Here is a 25,244-nt window from a genome sequence, read left to right on the forward strand (position 1 = left end):
GCAGGCCAGAGTCACCCAGAGTTTCCTTCTTCCTCAAACTCCCTCCCTGACCCTTGACCCCCCCCCCATCCCCCAGGGATGTCTCCTCAGTGGAACTGCTCATGAAGTATCACCAGGGCATCAAGGCAGAGATTGACACCCGGAGCAAGAACTTTAGCGCCTGCCTAGAGCTGGGGGAGTCCCTGCTGGAGAGGCAGCACCAGGCCTCGGAGGAGGTGAGAGGACAGTGGGGTGAAGGGGAGCCCCTCTCTGTCCTTGCCTGCATTCTCGCCGGGCTGGACAGTTTCCTGGGAGGGAGCTGTGGGCCATGGGTTCTCTGAGGAGACTCTCTCACTCTGGAGCATCAGGGCTGTGTGCAGGCCCAGGGATTGGGGCCCCATCGACCCCAGCCAAGGCTGGCAGCTTAGTAGAGGAGAGCAGGCTCGTAGCCCACCTAATGTGTGCACACTGTGGTGTTGGCAAGACCCATTTCCTAGGAGAGGCACATGTGCCTCAGAGAGGTTAAGTCACTTGCCCAAGGTGGCACAGCTGGCTAGTGGCAGGGCCAAGACTTGAAGTGAGGTCCTTGTGACCAAACCCAGCATGCTTTGCAGGACGCATTTGCACACCACCTCAGACAAGGGGAAGGTTTACTAAAAGCCTGAGCTGTTCCCCCTTCCTTCCCACAGATTAGTGAGAAACTGAAGCAGGTGCTATCCAGGAGGAAGGAGATGGATGAGAAGTGGGAGGACCGCCAGGAACAGCTCCGCATGCGTGAGTACGCCCAGAACTTGGGGAGGGGGCAGACTCCTGCTGAGGTGGGGGCGGGGCAGGAGTGATTTTCATCTCCTAGAGGGGAGACCCCAGAACGCCACCCATAAGCAAGGTTCTGGAGCCAAGGGCCTCGGAGGTCCACACAGAGGAGCCGCATAGACACGCTGCTGGCTGCCCACCTCTGACCAGCCAGAATGCCCTCTCCCTGCCTGCCCTCGGCCCCACCTGGGTCCAGGCAGAGCATGAGTGGCTCAGCTTCTGCTGGGAGGACACCACAACCGGGTGCCAGGCTGGTGTCCCTGTAGCCGGGGGGCGGGGTCAGGTTAAGGCTCTAGCACATCCCACTACTGGATCTGAGGCATGTCAGACACAGAGCTCTGTCCCCTGCAGCTGGAGACCGAGGAAAGGGAAAGTCCTACCACTCGGGAGGGAGCTGCACACAAGCCAGGAAGGCCTGACGGCCCCGCGGCTGCTTGGGCACAGTTATGGGAGACAGCCAAGGACTGGGAAGAGAGCGTATAGGGCAAAAGGCTGCTTGTCAAAGGAGACTCTAAGCTACATTTTTTTCCAACTAGAGTTTGTTCTATTTTATGTGTTTTTCCAATACTTTTATGGATGGAGAGGAGGAAACCCTCCCCCATGTGGTTTGGGATCGAGTGGTCTCAGGCAGTAGGTCACCGCTAAGCAGGGTATCCCCGTGGTTCAGGGACCCCTGTGAGGGCCTCCTGCCTGGCCACCAGCTCCTCGTCTGTGGAGCAACCCACTGCTGAGTGCTAACAGGCCCTTCTTGGGCCCTATGGGTGGGTCTGTGTCTTTTCCCCGTGGCAGTACTGGAAGTGTGCCAGTTCTCGAGGGACGCCTCTGTGGCCGAAGCATGGCTGATCGCCCAGGAGCCCTACCTGGCCAGCCGGGACTTTGGACACACGGTGGATGGTGTGGAGAAGCTTATCAGGAGGCATGAGGCTTTTGAGAAGTCCACGGCCAGTTGGGCGGATCGCTTTGCTGCCCTGGAGAAGCCCACCACGGTGAGCTGGGAATACACACTGGGAGGCCCCGCAGCCACACCTCAGAGGAGGGGGGACCTCAAGTCAGGAACTCTGAGCCTGTTATTAGGCACACATGGACAGTGTAAAAGGCTTGGCGAGGGTCAGAGTGGGAAGGAAATAGGAGACGTAGAAAGCACTTCCAAATGCAAAAGATAAAGGTGATAATTTCTAAAAGAACAAACACCAGGTGCGTGGGGAGCTGTGTTTAGGGAAGGCTGTCTAGCAGTGAGAGCCTGTTCTCTGTGGCTGCTCTGATACCCTGGGTCTTTTCTTCCCCTTAGCTTGAGCTAAAAGAACGCCAGACCCCAGACAGACCCGAAGAGGAGAGTGGGTAAGTGGGGAGGGCGAGGCCGATTTAGCTGGAGCGTTCTGCTGAGGAGGATGGGTGGGAAGGGGGAGGGAAGGTACTTTTCATCAGAAACAGGCCCCCTGCCATCTTAATAATACCTCTCACACCTAGGCCACTAGCCAGAGAAATCTGGGGTGTCTGCAGCCTAAAGGTAGAGAGGAGCTTGTGTTTTCCCCAAATCACGGGTGGTCTAAAGGCCTGGTGCAGGCAGAAATGCCCCCCTGCTCTGGGAGCCACTGAACACATGCTCCAGAGGCCATTCTGCCTTCAACCGTGTCCATTTCTGAAGAATCTGCCATAGTGTTTCCAATTAAGCAGTTCCTTGCTGAGGGCCTGTTGCTGGGAGGCCTGGACCAGGAGAGAGTGGACAGGCTCCTGGTGGGAAGAGCAGGAGGCCAGGCACTGGCTTTGGGGAGGCAGTTTCTAAAGAGGGGCTGGGTCTTCCACAGGCCTCAAGAGGAAGAAGGGGAGACAGCAGGGGAGGCTCCCCGAGGTCCGCATCGCGCAGCCACCGAGAGAACGTCCCCGGTCAGTTTCCTGTCCTATTTGTCTGGTTCCTGGGAGTCCTTGCTGCCAGAGCCCTCCCATCCCTACTAGGCTCGGCCAGGGTAGAACATGAGGACAGGCTTGCACCACCCACGCTTCCAGCTCCTCTTTCACATCAGTCTTCTTTTTCACTTAGGTTTTCTTAATTTCTAGGATAATTCCCCTCCTTCCTTCACCCCAAAGAAACTGACATGCCAGCCCACTGACATGACCCTTTTTAGTTTGATTTTATCTAGTCTAATAAATTTTATTGTACAAATACATCACTATCTACATTAGGAGAAAGAGTTGATCCAGGGAAGGTTTATTTTTATATACCATCATTCTCCCATGTTCCCTCTTACTCCGTCTTTAACCCAGCATGCCCTACACACACATTCACACACACGCACACACACACACACTCTCACATATACACAGACAGACCATCTGACCTCACCTGCCCCAGCCACGGGCATTCAGGGCAGTGAAGGGGGGACACCCAACCCTCTAGCAGATCCCTCCTTCCTACCCTGAGCCCCCTCCCCTTTGCTCCCCCCACCCCCGGCCTAATGCCTATGGGTAGGCTTGGATGTAGAGCTGGCTCTGAAGCAGGAACAGACTTCAGGGAGCCCTGCTGGAGCAAAAGAGAACCCCAGGGCTTCTGGGTCACAGGGCCACTCCTCCAACCTTGTAGAAAAGGAGGGTGCAGCAGAGTCTTGGCTGATGGAAGTGTTGGGAGGGTCCAAGATAGACCAGCTGCCAAAGGTGTGGGGCACATGGCTTCAGGAAGGAATAGGTCCATTAGCTGAAAAGACCCAGGGTGTCTGTGCAGGGAGCCTGAGGCTATAACCCCAATTTTGGAGAAATGCCCTTAGAGATCGCCCTAAGAAGACAAGACTTCAGCATGTGCCTTGCATGGCTCACCAGTGCATGTGCCCCACCTGTCCAGCTGCCCGCTGGAACTTGCCTGAACTTTTAGGGAGATTGGTATTCTAGGTGGAAATCTCTGATACACCAGCCACCCCCAGAAAAATGCACCTACAATGATTATTTCCCGTGCAGAATCCCCATCAGGTCTGTATCTCAGCTCTTCTCACACTTCTGAGAGTCACACACACACCCTCCCACGCTGGGCACCCTCTGTGGCCTCCAGCCTGGCCAGAGGCCTCCCTTTCTGAGCTGCATCGGCCCATCATGTCCAGCAGAGGGCATTCCTGGTCTCCCAATGGAGGGCCTCTCCCAGAAGTGCCCTCTGAAGCACCATCACCGCATGTGGGGTCTCTGGTGGACTTCGTCCCAGCCCCTTTTTCCCAGAGACAGCCCCTCCTGGAAGGAGCGAGAACTCTGAGGGCTGGCAGGAACAGTGGACGCTGGGGCTGGGACTGGGACTGTCACACACCACCCGTGCTTCGGCTGTCCATCCCTGTATGTCTCCGTGCAGTGGCGTCCTGGGTCTGCGGGCTCCTTTGTGACCACCTGTGCAACTCCATGGTTTGTGTCGTGTACGTCTGTGCAAATGGAATTATGTGTGCATCAGAGCTGCCTCTGTCCAGCACCTGAATGTCACTGGGTTTGGGGAAATAAAATCTGCTTGGACCTGAGTATCTCTGGAAAGAGGGAATGAGCCTACATTTGAGACCCTTCCCAGAGAGCCGGCCACTGTACCAGAGGGGAAAATGCCTGTGTTTGGTACAGGAAGAAACCAGATGGCAAGTCCAGGGAACAGCAGGCCTGAGGCCTCATGGAAACAAATTCCCTGCTACTTCTCATTTCTGAGCCCTTTGTTGGGCTTTATGAGGATCTGCAATTGGTCTTTGACCTGAGAAGAGAGGAAAATGGGTCCCATGCAGCCTGGGACACCTTTACAGAAACCACAGGCTTCTCCTGGGAAGGGCTGGCAGTGCGCTGCCCCTTGTCTCTGGCCTGGCCTGGGGCACGGTGGCTCTCCTGCTGTCCCCTATGTGTGGTCTGGTGTGGGCACCCTGTAGAATAGAACCATGTGGTGTCGCTTTCTGTGAAACCTGTCACTAGTGCATGCTGGCTTCCTGCTTGGGGGAGCGGATGGGAGTGGGCCAGGCACCTGAACCCCTGCCTAGCCGGCTACACAGCACGGTGGGGGTGGGGAGCAGCCTGCTGGCCCCAGCTCAGCCCTCCCTCTCCCGGCTGCATGCGTGCCACTCCACGTCAGTCTCCCTCAAGCACATCACCATACAATGAATTGCCTCCCTCACCCCCTTTCCACATTAGAGCGTGTTCTGGTTAAAAAAAAAAAAAAAAAATTCATACAGGTAAGTATGTAAATGTGTATGAGGCCACGCAGAAAAAACAAGGTATCACAAAAGCCAAAACTTCTGGAGTGGAAGTCAGGACTTTGGGCTCTAGTCCCTAATTCTGGGGGAGATTTCTTGCATGATTTTAGACAAACGGCCTAATCCCGCTGGGTCCCCTCACCTTTATAAAGCCCTCTCTTAGGGATTACAGAAAGTCTAGAACATTCCAGTGTGTAAAAAATGTACCAAAGTAAAGGAGAGGCTGGGAGAGGTGGGTTTCCCCTCTCTCTTCTGGTCTCATCCTTAGTTCTGAGGAGCCTGTTCGCTTGTCAGGTGCTAGTTGGTGTGAGGCTGGAGAGGGGAAAGGAGGTAAAGGGCTGGGGTATTTGCCTTTGTCCTTGTTTGGCGGAGAGAGGCAGGGTTGAGCCTCAGCTCTGGGGGAGGTCTGTGCTCTGAAGATGGTCCCAGGGTGCTGGATGGGTGCCTGGCAGCAGGCTGAGCCATCCCCCTTCCTCCTAGTGCCTGGGGCACTGTCACCCTAATCCCCCTGCCTTGTGTTTCTCCCCTTCATCCGGGGTGTGGCTCTAGAAGGGACTCAGGAGTCTTGTTAAGCACCCTCGTCTTCCAGAGCCTGGGGGCCTGAGAGTCCCTGATGTAGTATCTGTGGTGACACGTGGTTGATTTCACAGCGGACAGACCGTATCACAGTGGGTCCAAGTCACTCCGGGCTTGAGGGTCCCCAGCCGACAGGACTTGGATGTCTGCTGCGCACTGCATGTTTCTTGGCTTTGGGATGGAAATTGGGGCCTGCGTGAGGAACTCTCCCAGTGGGGCAGCTGTGACCATGGGAGGGACATCCCTGAAAGGGACTGGTGTTCCTAGGGGCTGTGACCACAAGAGCGAGTCAGTCCTCAGAGTCACGGGGTGGCACGTGAGGCTACTCCAGTGAGCGACTGCTGGGTGCTGTTGCTATCGGGCCCCTTCGTCAGCTGCCCAGGGAGAACTCTGACCCACGCGCAGCCCACCGACAGCACTCTCAGCGCGCCCTTCCCAGACTGCCCGCTGCTGGCTGCCCCGGGGAGGGCTGGACGGCTCATCCGGGAGGAGGGCGGGCAGTCGGGCTGCCTAGGACCCGTGCCCCTCCCTTTCAAGGTCTCAGAGGAAGCTTCAGGGAAATGACCGACACTTGTAGATGTGAGGGGTGCGTGCCCGGTGCCCAGCGGGCTCGGGGTCACAGCCAGGATACCTTTCAGACCATGCCTGGAACCCAGTTAACAGTGGAGGCATCTCAGAAATGGGGCTTGAAGCTGCCAGCTTAACCACTGGGCATCGGAGCTGGATGGGGGAGTGGGCATCATTAATTTTTCTGAGCAGCTGGCTCAGAGTCACCATGGGATGGAGCGGCCACCAGCTTCTCGAGGGCAGAGGGACAAGAAGAGCCCACACTGCTGGCAGGAATGATGAAGACTGCTCCCAAGGAAGCCTCATTCTCCTCCCACCCATGATGGCAGTGGACCAGGTCTTCCCATCCCTGTCTGAGGGGACCCCGAACACTCCCTCTCCTTTCCCCTCACTTCACCTGGTGCCTTCCTCCACCCTCCCTCATCATCTTCCCTGCTGTGCCAGTTGTCATCTCAGGTGGATGGCTGGCCCCTGGGGTCCCATGTGGAGCCATTCTGCACCCTCATCCCACCTCTTGTGACAGCTGCACCGCAGCCACTCCTGCGGCTTCTCTCTGTAGGCATTTGTCTCTGCTCACCCTGAGTTGCCATCTCTTCATTTCTTCTTTCAACTCAACAAAGCATTTCTTTTCTTGTAAACAACAGTCTTCTAAACTGTCTTCCCAGCCTGCCTGCCCACAGTCCTTCCCACCTCTTTCCCAGAGGACAAGTGCCCAGACGTCCGACACAAGGGGGAGCATGCAATTCTCGGCTGTAGAAGTGGCCAGCTTCCCTCACCTCGTTTCATAGCCTTGTTTTGATTGCCTCAGGCATCCAGCCATAGGTCTCCTCTGGCCCCAAGCCCCTCTTCCGGCCCCTAAAGGTGTTCTCTGACTCATCCCACATCAGCGGGCTCGGCCCATTTTGACCAAGAACTGCACCGCATAGGTGCCCTCCTCTGGAGCGGTAATTCCCGCCCCTCGTGCAGCAGGATTCTGTAGGAAAAATGCAGAGTTTGGGACCTTGACTTTCCACTCACTAGATGTGTGGCTGAGCAAGTTACTCATCCCCTGACCCCCACTTTCCAGAATCTATAAAATAGGGGTGGTGATGATACCTGCCTCACAGGTGTGAGTATTGGGAGAGAGAATATAGGTAGAACTTCTGGCATCTAGGAGAGTATCAGCCTTTATTTTTCCCTTCGTTTTCTTCTGTCCGTCACTGCAGTCTTTCATCTCTTAAAAGAAGCCTTCTCCATATGAATTCTAACATCCATTGCCAGAGCCCTCTCAAACCAACTCCCCGCCCCCCCCCCCAGCACCTCCCCCTTGATCTGCCCAAGTATGCATTCCAGGCTCAGTCCTCACTGTGAGATCAGATGGCAAGACCAGCACATGACAAGGTAGAATGGTGTCCTCAGCGGGGGTGGGGGGGGCACCCTCATGGCCTGGTTCTCGCTTGTCAGCATCTCCTTTAGAGAGAAGCTCCCTCACTTGTGTTACCTTGCTTGTTAATACATCTTGAGTTCACTGAGCATCTTCTAGAACCTCCAAAACACCCTGTTGTCCCAGGCCAGGTGATTTTTCTCGTGGGAGCTGGAAAGTTGGCCATCTCTGTGCTGTCTTCTGCACCACCAGCTGGCTGGGCCTGGAAGTACACCTTCAGCTCCTTTAGTCCAGAGCAGAAATGTACCCATCTTTCCCTCACTTCTTGAACCTTCTTTGTGGTCCTCTGCATACTTCGCCTGCCCAAGCCAGCTTCCTAGCAAGGCAGGACCCTAAAAAGTCAAGCTTACAAGACTCTGAAAAGAGGTGGCCATCCCCTGCCCATCAGGAACTGAGAGGCCTCTCCCTGCTTGACTACAGTCCTGTGAGATCCTAAAAGCCTCTCCTGTCTGTGCCTTTTCCTCCCCTGATGTCCCCAAACCACAGGCAGTGCTGCCTGTCCTCTACCCTCCTCTGACCTCACGATCCCAGCAGCCAACACACACGCCTCCTCTCAGATGCCTCCATTTCAGCCACCTGTTCCCCAAACGGGAGAACCTGGCTCCACATCCCTGATTCCAGCCCCCCAACCCGGGCCGTTCTCCCACAGATAGTCACTCCCATTTTTTGGCTAGACTGCCCAGCTGCTCCAGCCTGCCACCAAGAATTTCCTCCTGTCCCCCTCTTTTAGCCACCCCAAGGGGCATCCCCCGGCGAGGCACCCTCAGCAGTGTGGGTGAAATCTGTGCTCCGTCCTCGGGAGCTAGGGGCTAAAGACGTGGGCCTCCTGCCTTATAAGACAGAGGACAGGAGGGAGTCTTAGATCATCTCCCCTCTCCAGGGCCTTTCAGCAGAAACTGCCGGTCTCTACAGCCACAAGAGTAGCCAGCTCTGGGCCCCACTCCTCACCTAGCCACCCCTCCTCCTGTTCTGCTACCCACCCACCCCTCCCTTATAGGGCGAGGCAGACTCTTCATATCAGAGCGTGGCACAGTTCCAGGGGCAGCAGGAACACGCCCCCCCCACCTCCCAGCCCTCCCGCAGCTTTCTTTTAGAAAGGGGGCTGGGAAAGTTAGATCCTTCTGGCCAAAGACCCTTCTGCCCCATCTTTCTCATCCAGGGCTCCTCCCTTAGCCCTGAAGAGCAGCTCTGCCAAACACTCCTCTCCCCCTCATGCTGGGCTCTTGCTCAGGCCTTGGCCTTCAGGACAGAGGGACAGAGTGGCTTTTAAATTGTCTCCACACAAACAGTCCAGAGCACAGAAGAAACCTTTGCAGACACTGGAAAACCCCATTTTCTAAAACAATCCCATGACCTGGCTATTTAACTTGTGACCTTGCAGGCCATTGGCCTCTGAATGCCCCTGCTAGGGAGTGGCAGTCCAGCACTCAGGAGGAGGAAGCAGAAGGAAGGTTAAGATGAAGTTGGCAGTCCTGGAAAAATCTGCCTTTATTTTCAGAGGACAGTTCCAGAAAGGAAGGAGAGTGGCAGCACGGGGAGAATATGTGGACACAGTCCCCAGTAAAACCAGTCTGCAGAGAGCAGAGGCTGAGCGAGAGAGGCACACACAGCTGCGAGGGTCTTCTCTGACCACCACCCCCCAACAAGTCCCTGCAGGTGCAGGGAAAGAAAGCTCTGGCCCATGACTAGGAGCAGTACAGCCAGATGGAGAGGTGGGGGATGAAAGAGGCTTCACTTTCTGCATTAATAACCCACCCCCCACCAAGTTTTACACCCAGTCAGAAGGGTAGCCTGATTGAGTCCACAGAAGCCCAAACCCAGGCTCCCAGTCTCATCCCTGCCAATCCTGCCCTCCTCCCCCGCCCACTAGAGGATGATCCAGACAGGGCTTTGGATCCTCTAGATCCTTGTGGCCCGTGCTAGCTCACTGCAGACATTTGAAGCTACAAGTACTACGGATGAGTTGAGTGTCAGCCAGCCACAGCTCTTGTGGGGCTCTAAGACAGGAGAAGATGAAAGACCTAAAGATGCAATTTAAAAAAACAAAAAACCCTTGCCTTCTTTAATTCTGGATCGCACGCTCTCAATCACTTCTGATACTTATTAGCTGTGTGGTCTTGGGTAAGTCACTTAACCTCTCTGAGCATAGATTTCCTCATAGATTAAAGGTATTGGACTAGTGGACTAGTTAGTGGTCTTCAAACTTTTCAGTCCCATTATCCTTTCTTTAAAGAAGATCTTACTGGAACCCCAACTTAAAACTGTGTATTGGGCAGTCCTAATTTGATGGGATCCAAGCCTTTCTCCCAGCCATGGTGTCAGACATCGGCATTAAGCCTCTCCTTCCATTGCTTTAATACCATCTCGGGCAGTCCTTGGTCACTTTCAGCTGTTAAAGAGTCTACCCAGTGTGTCTCTGTTTAAAGCTTCAATCCACTACCCGATGTTGTGTCCGCTTTCTCCCATCCTCCATTTCTCTATTTCAGGTTTGAGTCATGGTCTGAAGGACCCACAATGGGGAGCACAGGGTCTCTGCCCTTCTTTGGCTTCTCCAGGCTCCACCTTCAGTTGTGGGGCAAGCAGCAGGGAGTAGCAAAGGGAACCCTGTCTCCTGCCTGGGGCAGCCCTAGTCCTCCTGGGCTGATGCCCTTGGTCCTTCAGCTATCCAGACGCGGCCAGCTCAACGACCTGCAAGAAAGACCCTTCCCACCTGGTGCTGTAAGGTCTCCAGCAGTCAGGCCTGGAGACAGGGCTCTGACGAACTGGTTTGTGCAAGGCTCCCTTCACTGGTGCTCATTTGGCACACAGAAGTCTCTCTGTGCCCGACCCAGCGGTGGGGGGCCGGCTGCCGTGCTGCTCCTATCTGTCCCGCCCTCTTCTGCCATAGGCACAAAGGCAGGTCACAAAGGCCCCTGCAGATGGGACCAGGTCCGCTCCCCTTCTTGTGGACATCTGCCTCCACTGGAGGCCCCTCACTGGGCTGGGCAGGGGCTGGAGCACCCCACGGCCCCCAGGGAAGTGCAGGGAGGTAAAAGCCACAGTACTCCCCCACCTCCCCTCCCCCCAGCCCAGCAGGGACTCCTTCTTATGGGGATTCTCAACATCAGCTGCTCATTAGAGAGTCTGAAAAGCTTACTCAGAACTACCACTGTGCTGCCCCCACTCTGGTGCCTGTTCTGTGAAAGCTCCGGAGGCCTCGGAAGGCAGCCGGGGTTGGGAGCCACTGCCCTACTCCAACCAACCCCAGTCCACTGAGGGGGCAGGACCAGTTAGCCCAGAGCGGTGACCCGGGAGGACCCAGGTGGGTGGCATAAGGTGGCAGGGGAGACTTAGGGCCTGTCCCCTTGGCTTTGGGGACTCAGACACAAGCAAGTACCAGCAGAGTCCCCATTCAACATCATACTAGATATTTTTCACATGTGTTAGCAGCACAACCCTTCATAGGAAATCTTGCCGGACGTTTAACTCAGCTGGAGGGGCCGGGGCAGCATTGGAAAGCTCCAGCATCGAAACCATCACCCGGGCCCCTCAGCTGACTCTAAGCAGCTCCATCACTGCGTTGCCCGGCGGGGGTGGGGGTGGGGGAAATAGAGCCAGAGGCATGGGAAGAGCCTATGGGAGCAGACCAGGGCCCCCCACCCCCACAGGTCAAGGGAAAGCCAGAAAGGAAGGAGGCTGGGGGGTGGGGGGCTCAGCCTTCCCAGTCCTGCCAAGTAACCACCGTTGGGTCTGAACCCCTAGCAAGGTGTGCTCCTCCCATATGCCCCTGAGCAGGGGGAAGAAGAGAGCCAGTGGCCTCAGGACCTACAGCCGCCACTCCTTCCGGGGCCGCAGGAGAAATCCAGTGGGGATGAGAGGCCCGCCCCTGAGCCGCTCTTTAAGGTCCTAGACACGCCTCTGAGTGAGGGTGATGAGCCTACGGCGCCTCCGGCCCAGCGGGACCACGGGTACAGCGTGCAGATGGAGGGCTACCTGGGACGCAAGCATGACCTGGAGGGACCCAACAAGAAGGCATCCAACAGGTGTGTGCGGGAGAGGCTGCCTGGGGGGAGGTGTGGGTGCCTTCCAGGGACCTCTCCCCTTACAGAGCCTCGGCAACATGGGCGTTTGTAGGGGAAAGGGGGCCTCCTGCCTCTAATCTGAGGGCTCCCTTTGGGCCAGCTACTTGGAGGTACTTGGAGGTACTTGGCATGATGGGGAAAGTCCTGAGTTCAAATCCTATGCCCTTGTACAAGTGACTCAGCCTTTGTTTCCCCATTTGTAAAATGAGGATGAGGAGGAGACCATACCTCCGGTACAGATCCCAGGCCTAGCAGAGTAGGTTCTCAGTGAATATTAGCCATTATTCTTATCTCAGAGCTTGGTAAGAGGTAGGTAGGTCTTGGCAGTAAAAACATATCCTTGACCAAGGCCCACTTTTAAACCAATCTGGGCCTGTTTCCCCAGCTGTAGAATAGAAGAATGGAGTTGGCATACGTGCCTTCCGGGGGTCCTGCCCAGTGCTGTCCTGCAGCAACTCTGTGACCCTGAGGAACTCATTCGAAGGCCACATCCTTTCCTGGCCCTCAGGCAGTTAACGTCCTTGAGTTCAGTCCGTTCAGGGCTGCTGCTACGCAAGGTCCTAGCAGCGTTCCAGGGTTGTGGGGACACAGGGCAGCATCAGGAGGTGGAAGGCAAGTGGCAGCATACAGAGCCTGGGCTGGGAGCAGGGTGGGACATGCTACAGCATGTCCCAAAAATGAATTTGGGGGCCCAAGCACCCTGAAGAAGTTTATTATTTATACAGAGCCCACAAGAAAAGGGGAAACTGGCATTTACTGAGCACCTACAATGTGCAAGGCATCGTTCGGACTGATACCATCTTCACAACCACCCTGTGATACCAAGGTTTCTATTTCCCAGATGGAGAAACAGAATTTCAGAGAAGTCATTTGTCTGAGGCAGTAATTTACTCCAGGACCCAGCTCCTTCTCAGCAACTGCTTTACTTGGGAGTCCAAGCTCAAAGCAGGTAGTGGGGGCCGCAGGAAGGATGGGAGCTCTCTGGGAGGATCTTTCTCTGCGTGTCAGAAACCTGGGCCCCATGAAAAGGCTCTAGAGCCTGCCCGTCCAGTACAGGTCAAGTTCTCTCTTTGAACTTGCAGTCTTTCCTCCCTATGAGCCCAACAAGCTCTCCACCTTCCTGCCCTCCAAGGGGAGGAGGAAAAGCTGACCGTTGCCCTGTTCCCCAGCATTCATTCCTGTGAAGTGTGAATAGGTACTGAGTTTCCCATTAGTCGGTCAAGAAGCTCAGGTCAGCCTACCCGTAAGCTTATAACCTTGTCACCAAACATCAGCTGAGTCTTGATTTGCACAAACAATTCTTTAAAAAGTGCTTGTGTAGTATACCGGGCAGATCTCCTCATATAAAACGAAAAATAACCAGAACAAAATGCTGCTCTGCTCCCTTCAGTTCTGTGGTGAGAATCACATATGCTCATGGGTGCAGAAGGGCTTTGAAAGTTAAGGTTACAGTGTTGGTCCTAGACTCACTAATCCTACTCTTAGAAATGTACCTCAAGTGCTCGCTTCGGCAGCACATACACTAAAATTGGAAAGAAATGTACCTCAAGGTAAGACCCAAGTTATAGCAAAGATTTATGCATGAATGTTTATCACATTGCTGTTTAAACTGCACTGTTTAAATTTCCAGTAATTATAAGACCCGCCAATAGAGGGATTATATATAGAATGGGATACCCTATTATTTCCTAAAATTAATTCCTAAAATTGTTTTTAGGAAAGATTTGAAGGATATGTGAAAATATTCATGATATATTGTTAATCATTTTTTTAGGTTTATTTTAGAGGGCAAGCGGGCATGAGTGGGGGGTGGACAGAAGGAAAAGGCAAGAAACTCCAGCAGACTCCCCCGGGCACGGAGCCCAGCACAGGGTTCCATCTCAGGACCCCGAGATCAGGACGTGAGCCAAAACCAAGAGTTGGATGCTCAACCGACTGAGCTACCCAGGTGCCCTGATACAGTGTTAATCTTAAAAGCTGGCTATGAAACTGAATATACACTATAACCCATTTTCATTAAACATATGAAGAGAAGAAAATGTGAATAGAAAGACTAGAAGAAAATACCTAACTTTCAGTAGTGGAATGACATACAGATGATTTCCATTTCCTTTTCTAACTGTAAAATGTGTTACTATTTATTGGGGCAAAAATGGTATCATTAAAAAAAAAAAAAAAAGGCAACGCTGTAAGAATTGCTTACGGGGGTGTCGGCACCCGGGCATGCGTGACCGGCCGGCCGGCACCTCCACAGGTCGTGGAACAACCTGTACTGCGTGCTCCGGAACCGCGAGCTGACCTTCTACAAGGACGCCAAGAACCTGGCGCTGGGGGTGCCCTACCACGGGGAGGAACCCCTGGCCCTGAGACACGCCATCTGTGAGATCGCGGCCAACTACAAGAAGAAGAAGCATGTCTTCAAGCTGCGGTGAGGCCCCTCCCGCCCAGGGCCCCTTCCGTGGCAGCTCAGTTTGGCAGCAGCGGCTGGACGGGAGCCTGGGGGCGACCGGCTCCTCGCCTAAGTTGCCCCTCGGGAATTTTTCAAACCAAAGAGGCTTAGCTTAGAGTCCAGATGTTCACCTCTCTCAGCAGGTTGCTGTGCTGCCTGTGAGGGTTCTGGTCCTGGGGAGGCTCCGGATTCTGGCTCCTCTCCAGGCAGAGGTGGCCACCTAGCAGGAAACCCTCTTTTGTCCTAGGCTGAGCAATGGCAGCGAGTGGCTCTTCCACGGCAAGGACGAGGTAAGTGCACGGTGACCTCACCCAGACCCCTGCTGCCCAAGGAGCAGGGGTCCCTCTCCCACCAGCAGTCCTGGGGCATGCCCCTCCCTGGTGGCCCACGGCCCTCCCGCCCTGCAGGAGGAGATGCTATCCTGGCTGCAGGGCGTGAGCACCGCCATCAACGAGTCCCAGAGCATCCGCATCAAGGCACAGAGCTTGCCCCTGCCCTCTGTCACCGGCCCCGACACCAGCCTTGGCAAGAAAGACAAGGAGAAGAGATTCAGCTTCTTCCCCAAAAAGAAGTAGCCTCTCTGGCGCCCCGCCGGCGGGACCGGGCCATGTAGGGACTGGCGGGGCGCCCGCGGCCTCAGCCCGGGCCCAGTCCTCCCCTGCCCCTGCCTGCGCCTGCCTGTTCCAACCGCGACCACAGCCTGCAGCCAGGGGCCCGCTGCGCTGCGATGCCCGCCTCCGCCGGCTCCTGCCCGCCTCTGCTCCTGTGCAGCCCAGGCTCCCGCCCAGGGCCAGGAGCCCTGGGGCGGGAAACGGTTTCCCAGGCGCCTGTCCTCCTCTCCCGCCTGCCCCCTCCTCCCAACGGAGGGCCCTCTGGCCCTCAAGCCCCACAAAAACTGGAGAAGACAGGAGGTTCCTCAGATGCTGCCCACTCCCAAAGAAGGCCTTGCTTGGGGCCGCCTCCCATTTGGTCACGGCCAGGGAAATGGAAGAGGACAAGGGAAATGCCTGAGCTGCCCCTTAGGGGCATGAGGAAGGAGCTTCAGGTAGGCACCCAGGGCACTAGCTCTAGCCGAGGGGCTGCTGGGGACCCCAGAGACACAAGGGGCCTCTTTCCCACGGGGCTTCCTTGAAACTGGGACGCATACCTCAGGGGCCACCGTATCCCTTCCACCTTCTTGCTCTCACCAAAAAACAAAACAAACAAAAAAACCGTGGAGGGGCACTACCAAGGTTGGTGGGTCCTAAATATAAGGGCCTCCACTGCCTCCAGGGCCCTCTGTTACCACCACAGGCAGTGGAAAGGAGCAAGAGCTCTCAAGCTGGTCCTCTTAGAACAGCGTAGCACAGGGCTCAGAGGTGAAGGAGGCAGACAGACCTTGACATTGCCCAAGGCTCTGCCTCTGCACTCTGGGATCCTCCCCAACTCCCAGCCAAACCAGCACTGTCCAACTCAGATCCAGGGTCCCTTAGGGACAGTACAGTTCCCCAGACTGAAGATGGATAGCCAGCATCTGCAGTGAAGCAGCCCAAAGCCAAAGGCTCAATGTCCTGGCTGTAGCTGGTACCATCTGAGGGTACTGGCTGAACAGATAGTGAAGTTCATGACCTATCACTCTGGGCAGCAAATGGAACCGTAACCTGGGTACTACCACCCATGTCACACCACCGCTGGGCAACTACAACAAATGCCGGGGGCCTGGGCCATGAAGGTACAGCAGCCCTTGCTCAGCTTCTCCTGAGGTCCTTATCAAGTCACATGGGTACAAAGGCCACCAAACATCTAACACCCCCTTCCCCAAGCCCAGCCGAAAGGAGCCCTCTGCACGATTTCCCCAGGGAGAGGCTCCCCCCACCCCGCCTTCCCCGTGCTGTGAAGGTCCAATCTCTGGGGGAAAGAGGGCACTCGTTCCCACAAAGATCTCCCCCACCACTCTGAAAGCAATACAGCTCCCACCCAGCATCTTCACTGGGTTTAGGTCCAAAAGGGGTCAAACTGGGGGCAGCAGGTGTTTCCCCCTGAAGAGACCCTACGTCCCTGGGGCCTCAGCTGCTGCTCTATCACCTTCCCTATGAGGAGCCTCAGGCACACGGAGATGATTCCTCTGGAAGGGAGGTGAGGTTCCGATTGCAACCACAGGGGTAGGCACCCAGAGTTATTAGGCCTTCCCAGGAGCCCTTCTTGCAGGCACAGCTTAGAGATCAGAACCACCCTGTCAAAGGGTAGCTAACTAACTTCAAACAAGAACAGCAGGAGGGAAGTTCTCCACGGGAGCCTGACATCCCCAGATCAGGAGGGGGGGGTCTCACCTTTGTAGCCAGGGTCTTCCCTTGGCCTCTATGCATCTAACCCTACATCCCTTTTAGCATCTACAGGGAAGTTAGTATATACCACTCACCAGCCTCTTTCTCCCTCTGGGGAAACTGAGGCAGGAGGCCGTGCGGTGACTACACTCACCTGGCAACGAAAGCCTCTGGAGCATCTGAGGGCATGTCGTGCTACAAGGCAAACAGCTCGTTCCTTACTGCACAGCAGGTAGTGGCAACCATCTTCCTCAACTCTTTCCCTAGGCCAGTCTTTAGGGAGACAAGGCGCCCCCCACTCTTCCTTCCATGCGTGCCAAAGTAGCAACTGAGGTGAGAAATTTCCAGCAAGTAATCCCACAGCCCAAAGACTGAAAGGGCCCCAAAGGAAGAGGTAGGATCCCACCACCCCAGGACTCCCGGACTGGGCAATGGCAGCCAACCGCATGTGACCCACTGGCTCTTGCCAGCGCCCCAGGCATCCCTCCTCCATCACGCAGGCCCCAAGACACCCGACAGCCCTAAAGCTACAGGAGGCTGGCTTGGGAAGATTGTGCCACAGGGGTTGAAGTTCCCGTGCCCCTTGCAAGGGTTTTCCCCTCCTTACATTTTCTACTTTGCAATCTTTTCACAGTATTCCCAAACTAGGCTGACACGCTCCAGTCCACACCAGCATAACAGGCTTCCTCCCCAGGGCAGCTTAGAGGAAGCTCCTTCTGGGTATGGTTAGGTGGTCCTCCTTCCTTCTCTCCTTCCCCTTCATCCTCTGGCCCCTCATGGTTGGTTGGGGGGGGGCAGTATGGAAGATCGCCAGGCATCCCCTCAGCCCCCACAAACTAGCACCCATAACTGGAAGCTTGTGGAAGGCTCAGCGTCCCCACCACACTTCTCTTTCCTGCCTATCGGAGGGCAGCTAGGGTTCCCAAGGTTGGTCCTGGATCTCGCTCGCCACCCTTCAGCGGGGGAGCAGGCAAGGATCCAGAGGACCATACGGCCTGGTCCCTTGGACAAGCAAGCTCAGGGAGGACACAAGGGAGGAGGCAGCTCCACAAGACTGCAAGCCTGTTGGGCACAGACCACACACTCTGGTGCTGGCCCTGGGGCCGGCTGGGCCTTGTCCTCCACCTGCTCAAATGTGCTTCCACCAACCAGAGAAAACCCATTTACTAGTTTTTCTAATAAATCAATAATGCTCCATCTTTCTCTGTTACTTATTTGACTGGTTTTGTTTCCCTCTGAATGGGACCAAGGAAGGGTGGTTGAGTGAGCAAGGGCAGGGAGGGACCACCATGGAGACAGAGGGAGAGCCAGTCTCTGGTTGGTCCCCGAAGCGTCTCATGCCCAGGCCCAGCTGCTGTGCCTCGCCAGAGACCCTGACAGAAGCTCGCTCGTTCATACAGTCAGCCACCTTGAGGGCCCGCAGCAAGCCCTTCCCCACAGAGCTCTTGGCCTTCGCTGGACATCGGAATCATTAGAGGTGCCGTGCCAGAGATTCATCTGGGCGGGGGGGCGGGGGGGGTGATTTCTTTTGGTCTAGGTGGATGTAACCGGCATCATCACTTTTTAAAAGGCTCCATGGACGACTCTCAGTGGGAGCGAGTGAGAACCAGTGAGCTGGTTCTAGGCTCCCAGTCATACCTAGATGGTTAAGGATCACCTGGGGAAAAGTATTCACTACAACTTCCCAGGCCCTACCCTCCAAGAAGTTTGAGTCAGGGAGTTTGAGAAGCAATGCATGATCCATTTTCTCCAAATCGGAGATGAGGAAAAAAAAAAAAGCAAGAGTTCAGGTGACCCAGCTAATTGATGGCAGGGCTAGGACCAGAACCTGGGTGTCCTCTCACCTCAGTACCTTCCTGGATCCTGAGCATCAAACCCCAAGCCTGGTAGGAGGCAACTATCCCCAGCACCAGTAGCAATGGTCACAGAACATTCAGGACAGCAGGTAGCTCTACCCCATCTGCTTCTGCCTAGGAGAGGCCTCTCCTGGCTTCCACCGCCCCCCTGACCTCTTCAGACTCTACACAACCGCCTTCAGGTTGAGTCTGTCCTGCAAGATCAGAAACTCACAGAGCCCTGACCCAGCAGACCAGTGGAACACTTGCCTACAGAAACAGGGCCAAACAAGGCTGGTCCACCACAGAGGAAGGGCAGAAAACCCAATCAGAAATCAGCAGGCACTCCCCCAGTCCTTTTGAGAAAAGGCACTTTGAGAATAGGATGAAAACGGAGGCTCCGTCCCCAGAAAAAATGCATTTGCTCTCCTCATGTGACGTTGCAAGCCACCGCAAGACAGGTCTAGGCTCCAAATTTAGAATCCTTGTCTCCTAGGATGTCTCCTGGGAACTAGAGAGGGAGAGAAAAGGCACCAGACATGGGAAATTTCTGTCATTAGAAAAACGTTCATTTCCTCACCTTTTTTAGGCCAACACTGGTCCCTGAGGAAAAGAGCTTAAGGCTGGCACGATGCTATTTCCCTACCCCGCAGGACACCAGGCCGGGGCAGGCAGAGATCAGGTTCCTTCCCGCACTCCCCGCTGCCCCAGCCTCCCCTGTAAGCACCCTGCTGCCTTATGCGTCATGAGCACGACTGATGCAGGAGGGAATGTGCAGCAGCCACCACACGGCCCGCCTCCCTGAGGCACCCCTGGCCTCAGTCAGCAACCCCCCCACCCCCCACCGAGGCCCAGTGAGGAGCACACACAGGTTGGTTGGTGAGCAGCGTTATTGCACCGTTGGCAAATAATGAAATGTATGTACATGAGCGACAACCACAGGGTCAGCAAGACAACCTACAAAAGTACCTGAACAGAATCCATTACATTCTTCACGGGAGAGGAATCAACAACCGGAGAACACACACTCACAGACATGTGCGCAAATGCACCACAGAATGGGAAACAATAAATTATGGGCCTTGTTCCTGCCTGGATCCTAAGAAAAGGCACAACTAAAGAGCAAAGCCTCCCCAGGCCATTCCACCGCTCCCCTGGGTGGCTCCTCAGCCTGGCAGTGGTCAGCCCGACACTGGAGGCCGGAGCACGGCTTACTCCCCAGGGAAGAGGACAGCTTAAATATTCGGCTTCTTACTAGACAAGAACTATATACAAGGGAAGTGGCCACACTGGCCTGGGTGGGTAGCAGGGCTCAGCTGGCCCTGTGAAAGTCACCACAAGCCCCGGGGAGCACCGGGCCATTCCCAGCAGGTGAAGGCACTGGGCTGAGCACACCAGCCCATTCTTTCAGGGGCTTATGTGAACCCGGGGAGGCCAGGCTTGTGGGCAAGCCCAGCAAGGTTCCTCTGCGTCCCTCCGCTGCACAGCTCCTCCCTCTCCCAGGACTCAGAGTCAACCTACGGAGTTCAAGGCCTGGAATTTCTCCCGCAGGTTTCTCACTCTGCCCTGCTGGCCTGGGTCCGCTGGGTCCCTGGGACCCTCTTCCTTTTGCCAATACTCTGGACTCCTGGAAATTCCAGACTCCTGGAAATCCAGGCCCTGTCCCACTGTGGCTACTGGTGTGTGTGGTCCCTGCCCACTGCCCTCCTCCAGTCCCCCAACAGGGCAGGGCAGGGGCGCCTTCTCCATGACAATCACCCGCCGGTTGTTCTCCAGGGTGAGGTCCGCCGTGACAAACAGGGCCTCCTCTCCAACCGGCCTGCTTTGGGGCAACCTCCCAGGAGGCTCAGGCTGGGCGGCCTCTGGGCCCCCCTGGCCCCTCCTGGCGCCCACACTGCAGCAGCGGCCCACCCTGCCCGCCAGAGGGGGCTCCACCATGTTCTCAGGTGCTGAGCGGCTGCGGTTGACAGGCGGGCCGCGGTGCCGGCTGCCCTCGGCCTGGAATGCCTCGTCGTGGGAGGCATATTTGGAGCAGAGCTCTCGGACATCAGGCCAGGTGAAGGTCTCAGTGTCAAAGGGGCTGAGGGGGCTTCGAGAGGAAGGCCGGGCCCCAGGCGAGGTGGTCCTCGGGCTGGCAGTAGTGGGGCTGAAGGAGAAATGCCGAGGAGAGCCCGGCTTGGGCGGGCTGTGCTCCGGGGCCACCATCTGCTCATCGCTGAGGAGGGACAGCACCGGCTTTCTCTTACCTATGGAAGAGAGAGTAAATGGACTGAGTGACCGGGTGGGGCGGGAGAGGGCAAGCGACAACTCTGCACTGCCTTCTGCTCATGTTCCAGGCAAGGCTGCTTACTGGGGTTTGGTTGTGAGGGGAGAGAAATCATTCATCATCCACGGCCCCTTTACCAAAGGACAACGGGTGGGGGGGCGCCTGGGTGGCTCCACCGGTTAAGCGTCTGCCTTTGGCTCAGGTCATGATCCCAGGGTCCTGGGATCGAGTCCTGCATTGGGTTCCCTGCTCAGTGGGGAGCCTGCTTCTCCCACTGCCTCTGCCCCGCTTGTACTCTGTCAGATAATCAAATCTTTAAAAAAAAAAAAAAAAAAAAAAAAAGTGGGGGGTGGGCAATGGGAAGGATGAAGAAAAGCCAGTGAACAGAGTCAGGAGTCAAAGGAAAAGACAAGAGCCTTTACTATCCTGGAAGAGAGGGCCCGTGGCCATGTTTCCTCCCAAGGTCCCTGCTCTACAAGTAGGGCTTGGGGAGGGCCGTGAGGAGGCTCAACCAGGGCCACACGCTGGGCCTTGGGCGTTGGACTAACCGCCCGGGCTCACACCACTTGTGTGTGGAGTCCAGCCCCCTCTTTGGTCATGGTTCTACAGGGGCCACCTTCCCCCAGGAGCCAACCTGCTCCTAAAAGGCTCTTCCACCCCAGACTTGCAGGAAGGACCCACTCCCCACCCGCGTGGCTGTACCTCTGCTGCCTGAGGGTGCTCCGGCCTCCTCCTGCAGGCAAGGAATGGTGGGAGCTGCCTTTCCCCACTGGAGAGGAGGCCTGGCTGTCACAGACTTGCTCTTGATGCGGAGGCTGTACTGGCGGGCCAGCTGGTAGACCTTGTTCTTGACTCGCTCGCTCATGGGGCCATCCATCACGTGGGAGAGCTGCACGATGCGGGGGTGCAGCGGAGTCACCAGCTCCCCCTGGACGCTGCTGCTCAACTCCTTCACCAGCTCCTTCAGCTCCCGGGCCAGGTGGGCCGGGCTGGGCTGCTCCGTGGGGGACGCACTCTCAGGGGAGGCGGTGGCCGACTCCTCAGTGATGGCCCCCAGCTCGTGCTCCTCCAGGATAAAGAGGGGTTCGTGCAGGTCAAAACCATTGGCCTGGCCTTGGCCAGGCCCCTGCAGAGAGCTCTCCCTGGAAGACTCCATTCCCTCCCAGATCTTTACGATTTCCGAAGACGGCCGGAACTCAGCATCTGTGATAGGAGCGGACTCCCCAGCACTAGCCTGGCCGGCTCCCGGGAGGTCACACAGAGCCCATGAAGGCGGCTGGGAGCCCACCTGCCTCTTATGCCCCGGCAGAGCCATGGGCTCTGGGTCTGGCCTGGGAAGGCTGTTGAATCTGGAAACAGAGTTTCTCACTAGCCCCTTGGGGATGTAGGAGAGGCTCTCCCGGCGCCGGACGCTAAAGCCTGCATCACGGTGCTCTGCATTTTCATAGTAGCTCTTGATTTTGTCCAGCAACAGCCGGTCTCGGGTGGAGAGGGTCGACGCCTTCCTCTTGCAGGAAGGCCTGTCGGGCTCTGCTGGGCAGCCTGGGCTCAGGGGCTCCATCCCATTGACCGAAGGGCCACTGTCCGTGGCCACTCCCGCAGTGCTATCCACCTCAGGGGGTGGCTGCGAGCTGAGGGTGTCCGTGGTGCTGCCGGGTCGCGCCGGGCCCTTGTCGCTGCCCTCGAGGCTGAGCACACTGCTGCTGCGGCTCGCCAGCCTTGGGCTCCCGAAGCCGCTGGCCTTGCCGTCCTCCAGTGCCAGGCTGCTCCGCCGAGAGAAGCTACTGGCAAAGCGCTCGGCAATGACGCTGGCCTGGTCCAGCACAGAGGGCGGCAGGAGGCTCTCCGTGTCCAGTGTGGGCCCCATGTCCTCCTCCTCCTCACTGCTCAGAGCCTTAAGGTCCTCGGTGCTCTCGGCCACCATGAAGCCCACCATGTCACCCGGGGCGTCCAGCCCCAGCAGCTCCTGGTGGGCACCAAGCTGTGTTTCCAGGACTTCTGGAGACTCCGTGTCTGAGGGCACCTCCTCAATGCTGGGAACTTCCATGGCGACAAATACTTCCTGCTCCAGCTCAGGCTCAGGGTCCGGTTCAACCTGGGACAACAGAGCTCCTATGAGCCAAAACCCTCCCTCATGAGACCCAGAGAAAGGGACAGCACGACCTGCTCAAAGCCCAATGAGAGGGCATACAGTTTAGGACCAAAGGCAATGAGAATGAGCACAACTCGAGAGTGGGAGAGACAGGGCCTTAGGGAGAGGAATGTGCTGAGGTCCCTCAGCCATCATTCAGCTAACGGCCTTGGGTTGTTAAAAAAAAGCCAAGGAAAATTCTGGGAACACAGATGGGGTAGAGTGGTGACACCTCTCAGTGACAGCCTGCCTGGAAGCTACAGGGACAAAGCGGGAGCACACGGCACAGGGTATGCCTGCTGGAGAGTCAGCTTCCTAAAGCCCTAGAGGCACATGGAGGCTATTCTGGGTTCAGACCCAGAGGGGCCAGGACGTCCTGTATGGATGAGGGTCCAGAGGGCAACAGGACAGCACGCTAGAGTCCCGTCAGAGTGGGTGACGACAGGGACTTGGCTCCTCCCAGCCAGCCTCTGGCCCCAGCCACAACGCTGCCAATGCCCAGCAGACAGGGAGGGAAGGAAGGAAGAAGCACGTGTAAGAACCTCCTCCTGACCACCTGGAAGGATCTGCACCGTGAAACCAGCCAGTACAGGCGGCTTCCCAGAGGGGCCTTGAGGAAGAAGGGCAGACACTCCACATTCAGAGGAACCAGACCCAATCCCAACTGTTCTAGTCCAGGGTCTGCAAAGCAGGACCCGTGGTCAAGGCCTGCACTTCCCAACACAGCAGCTGATGGCCACAAACAGCTTCTGAGCACCTGAAACGTGGCTAGTCCAAACTGAGAACAGCTGTAAGGGTAAAACACACACCAGACCGCAAAAACATACACAATATAAAACGTCCTTAGTAGCTTCTTCCATTGCTTACATGTTGAAATTATAGTTAACGTCAATAATTAAATAATCTGTTAACATGGCTGCTAGAAAACTTAGTTATACATGCAGCTTGCTTCCTATTATCATAGGACACCACCACCCCAGACTCCAATCCAATGTCAGGTTACTCAGACCTGCCGGGGTTGGTAGGCCTGCCTGAGGTCAAGGCCTCCTTACCCTTTTTCTTGTAACTTTGAGAAAACAAAGGTATGGGTTCCATCCACACACAGCATGTGGCAGAAAGTGGAATGGGGGCTTCTAAATCAGACTGGTCTGAGCTCAGCTCTGCCCCTCAGAAGCTGCCCAACACCAGGCATGTCACTCAACTTCTCTGAGCCTCTTTCTACCTGAGCTGTTGAGGGGAACAGAAGAAATAAAACATCGGACATGGAGGAAGCAGCCAGTAGATGTCAGTACCCGGGGGGGGGTGGGGCTCAGGCGTGAGTCCACTGTCTGTCCAGCTGGCAGGAGCAGGGTCATACGCCCTATACAAGGAGGCCTGGCTGAAGGGACCTAAGATCTGATTCCTTCTGCTAACAGGGCCCTTGACAAGCGACTGCATCTTGTCAAAAAGGGTCTTCTTTTTCTAATTCACAGAAAGGCTACCTGCTCACCCCACCACAGGCCCAGAGGCCAGACCAGTTTCCTAAAGGGGCCGAGAGTGTGGGGGGATCCCTGTCCCCATGGGCCCAAAAAGAGAGCCCGGGGCCAGGAAGCCCCACCCACAGACCTGTGCTCTGGGCTCTCCTGCACGGGCCCTCCTGCCTGCCAGCCGCTCACCTCTGGCCGGGGAGAAGTGGACTCGAAGCTCACGCATTTCTCAGCATTTGTTGGAGACCGGCCGCTGGACCTTCTACAGCTCTGGGGGCCTTCGGACTCCCTGCGGCCCTTCTCCTGAAGCAAACAGAGGGCCATCGTCAGCTCCTGGGACAACTGGGAGCTCAACCCTTCTGCAGCCCCACAACAGCAAACCTTCTGAGTCCCAAGGGGTCTGGGCCATATTGAGAGCCAGCCTGAGACCTGAGCCTGAACCGCCAGGTCTGGGGGATCCAGAACTCCCCACTGGGTGTGCAGCCTCCAAAAAGCCCAACCCGCTGGCTTCTCCCCTTCTCCGCCGCCCCCACCCCATTAGTCATGCTCACTGGGTAGGACACTAGTTCACGCCCAGAACCAGAATAGCACATGCCAAGGGCTCACCAGGGCGTGACAGCGGGCAAGGGGTTAGGTGCTGATGGCAGGAGTGAGGGAACAGGACAGAGGGGGTGGGAGGGCAGGGGAGAGAACTCCCGGATGGGCATGCACTGGCCAGGGAACATGCAAGGAGGAGGGGAGATCAAAGAGACACCTCACCATAGCGCCCCGGGAGAAAAGTAAAGCGTTGGCCCGATAGTGCCAGCAGTGGAGGGCGGCCAGCAGCGAGCTGGCAAAGTCGGCTACCTGCTCCGCCACTGCCAGGCTCTCCTCCTCCTCCTCCTCCTCCTCCTCCTCCTCCTCCGAGCCTGGGGGCTCCAGCCTGGCCCCCTTCTCGCTGCCTTCATGCCCTGCCAGGTCCTCCAGAGACACCTGAAAGGCCCGTTCCTCCTCCTCCTCCTCCTCCTCCACCACCACCTCCTCTTCCTCCTCCTCCACCTCCTCCTCCTCCTGCTCCCGGGCAGCCCCTTCAGCCTCCGGCTGCACACCCTGAGCAAGAGGAGGCCGCCCAAAGTCCAGGAGAGCACCGGCACTGCCTGCATGCTGTTCAGAGCAGAAGACCCCCTCGTGACTGGCCTCCAT

General features: G+C 56.5%; 2 protein-coding genes across 16 annotated transcripts in view; one reads left to right on the plus strand and one right to left on the minus strand.

The window, feature by feature from the left end:
- SPTB (spectrin beta, erythrocytic) overlaps nt 1-14,771 on the plus strand; it is a 119,394-nt gene extending 104,623 nt beyond the window's left edge. Inside the window, exons 28-36 of one of the 2 annotated variants that reach the window (XM_032875187.1) lie at nt 77-215; nt 669-753; nt 1,582-1,778; nt 2,081-2,130; nt 2,598-2,676; nt 11,326-11,573; nt 13,867-14,040; nt 14,309-14,351; nt 14,469-14,636. In XM_032875187.1, the coding sequence (XP_032731078.1) occupies nt 77-215; nt 669-753; nt 1,582-1,778; nt 2,081-2,130; nt 2,598-2,676; nt 11,326-11,573; nt 13,867-14,040; nt 14,309-14,351; nt 14,469-14,636 (1,183 nt within the window). Of the gene's footprint in view, nt 1-76; nt 216-668; nt 754-1,581; nt 1,779-2,080; nt 2,131-2,597; nt 2,677-11,325; nt 11,574-13,866; nt 14,041-14,308; nt 14,352-14,468 lie in introns of both variants that reach the window. The other variant, XM_032875188.1, reaches the window with a different exon arrangement.
- A 4,300-nt stretch (nt 14,772-19,071) lies between these two features.
- PLEKHG3 (pleckstrin homology and RhoGEF domain containing G3) overlaps nt 19,072-25,244 on the minus strand; it is a 41,624-nt gene continuing 35,451 nt past the window's right edge. For 7 of the 14 annotated variants that reach the window (XM_032875198.1, XM_032875192.1, XM_032875190.1 and 4 more), the window contains 4 exons: nt 24,822-25,205; nt 24,252-24,365; nt 21,168-22,560; nt 19,072-20,445 (listed from right to left, as the gene is read on the minus strand). In XM_032875198.1, coding sequence (XP_032731089.1) covers nt 19,712-20,445; nt 21,168-22,560; nt 24,252-24,365; nt 24,822-25,205 — 2,625 coding nt within the window. In that variant the 3' untranslated portion in view covers nt 19,072-19,711. The remainder of the gene's footprint in view (nt 20,446-21,167; nt 22,561-24,251; nt 24,366-24,821; nt 25,206-25,244) is intronic. The other 7 variants (XM_032875201.1, XM_032875200.1, XM_032875199.1 and 4 more) reach the window with 2 other exon arrangements.

The sequence above is a fragment of the Lontra canadensis genome, unplaced genomic scaffold (assembly GCF_010015895.1).
Source record: "Lontra canadensis isolate GAN:19392208 unplaced genomic scaffold, GSC_riverotter_1.0 scaffold55, whole genome shotgun sequence".
NCBI lineage: Eukaryota > Metazoa > Chordata > Mammalia > Carnivora > Mustelidae > Lontra > Lontra canadensis.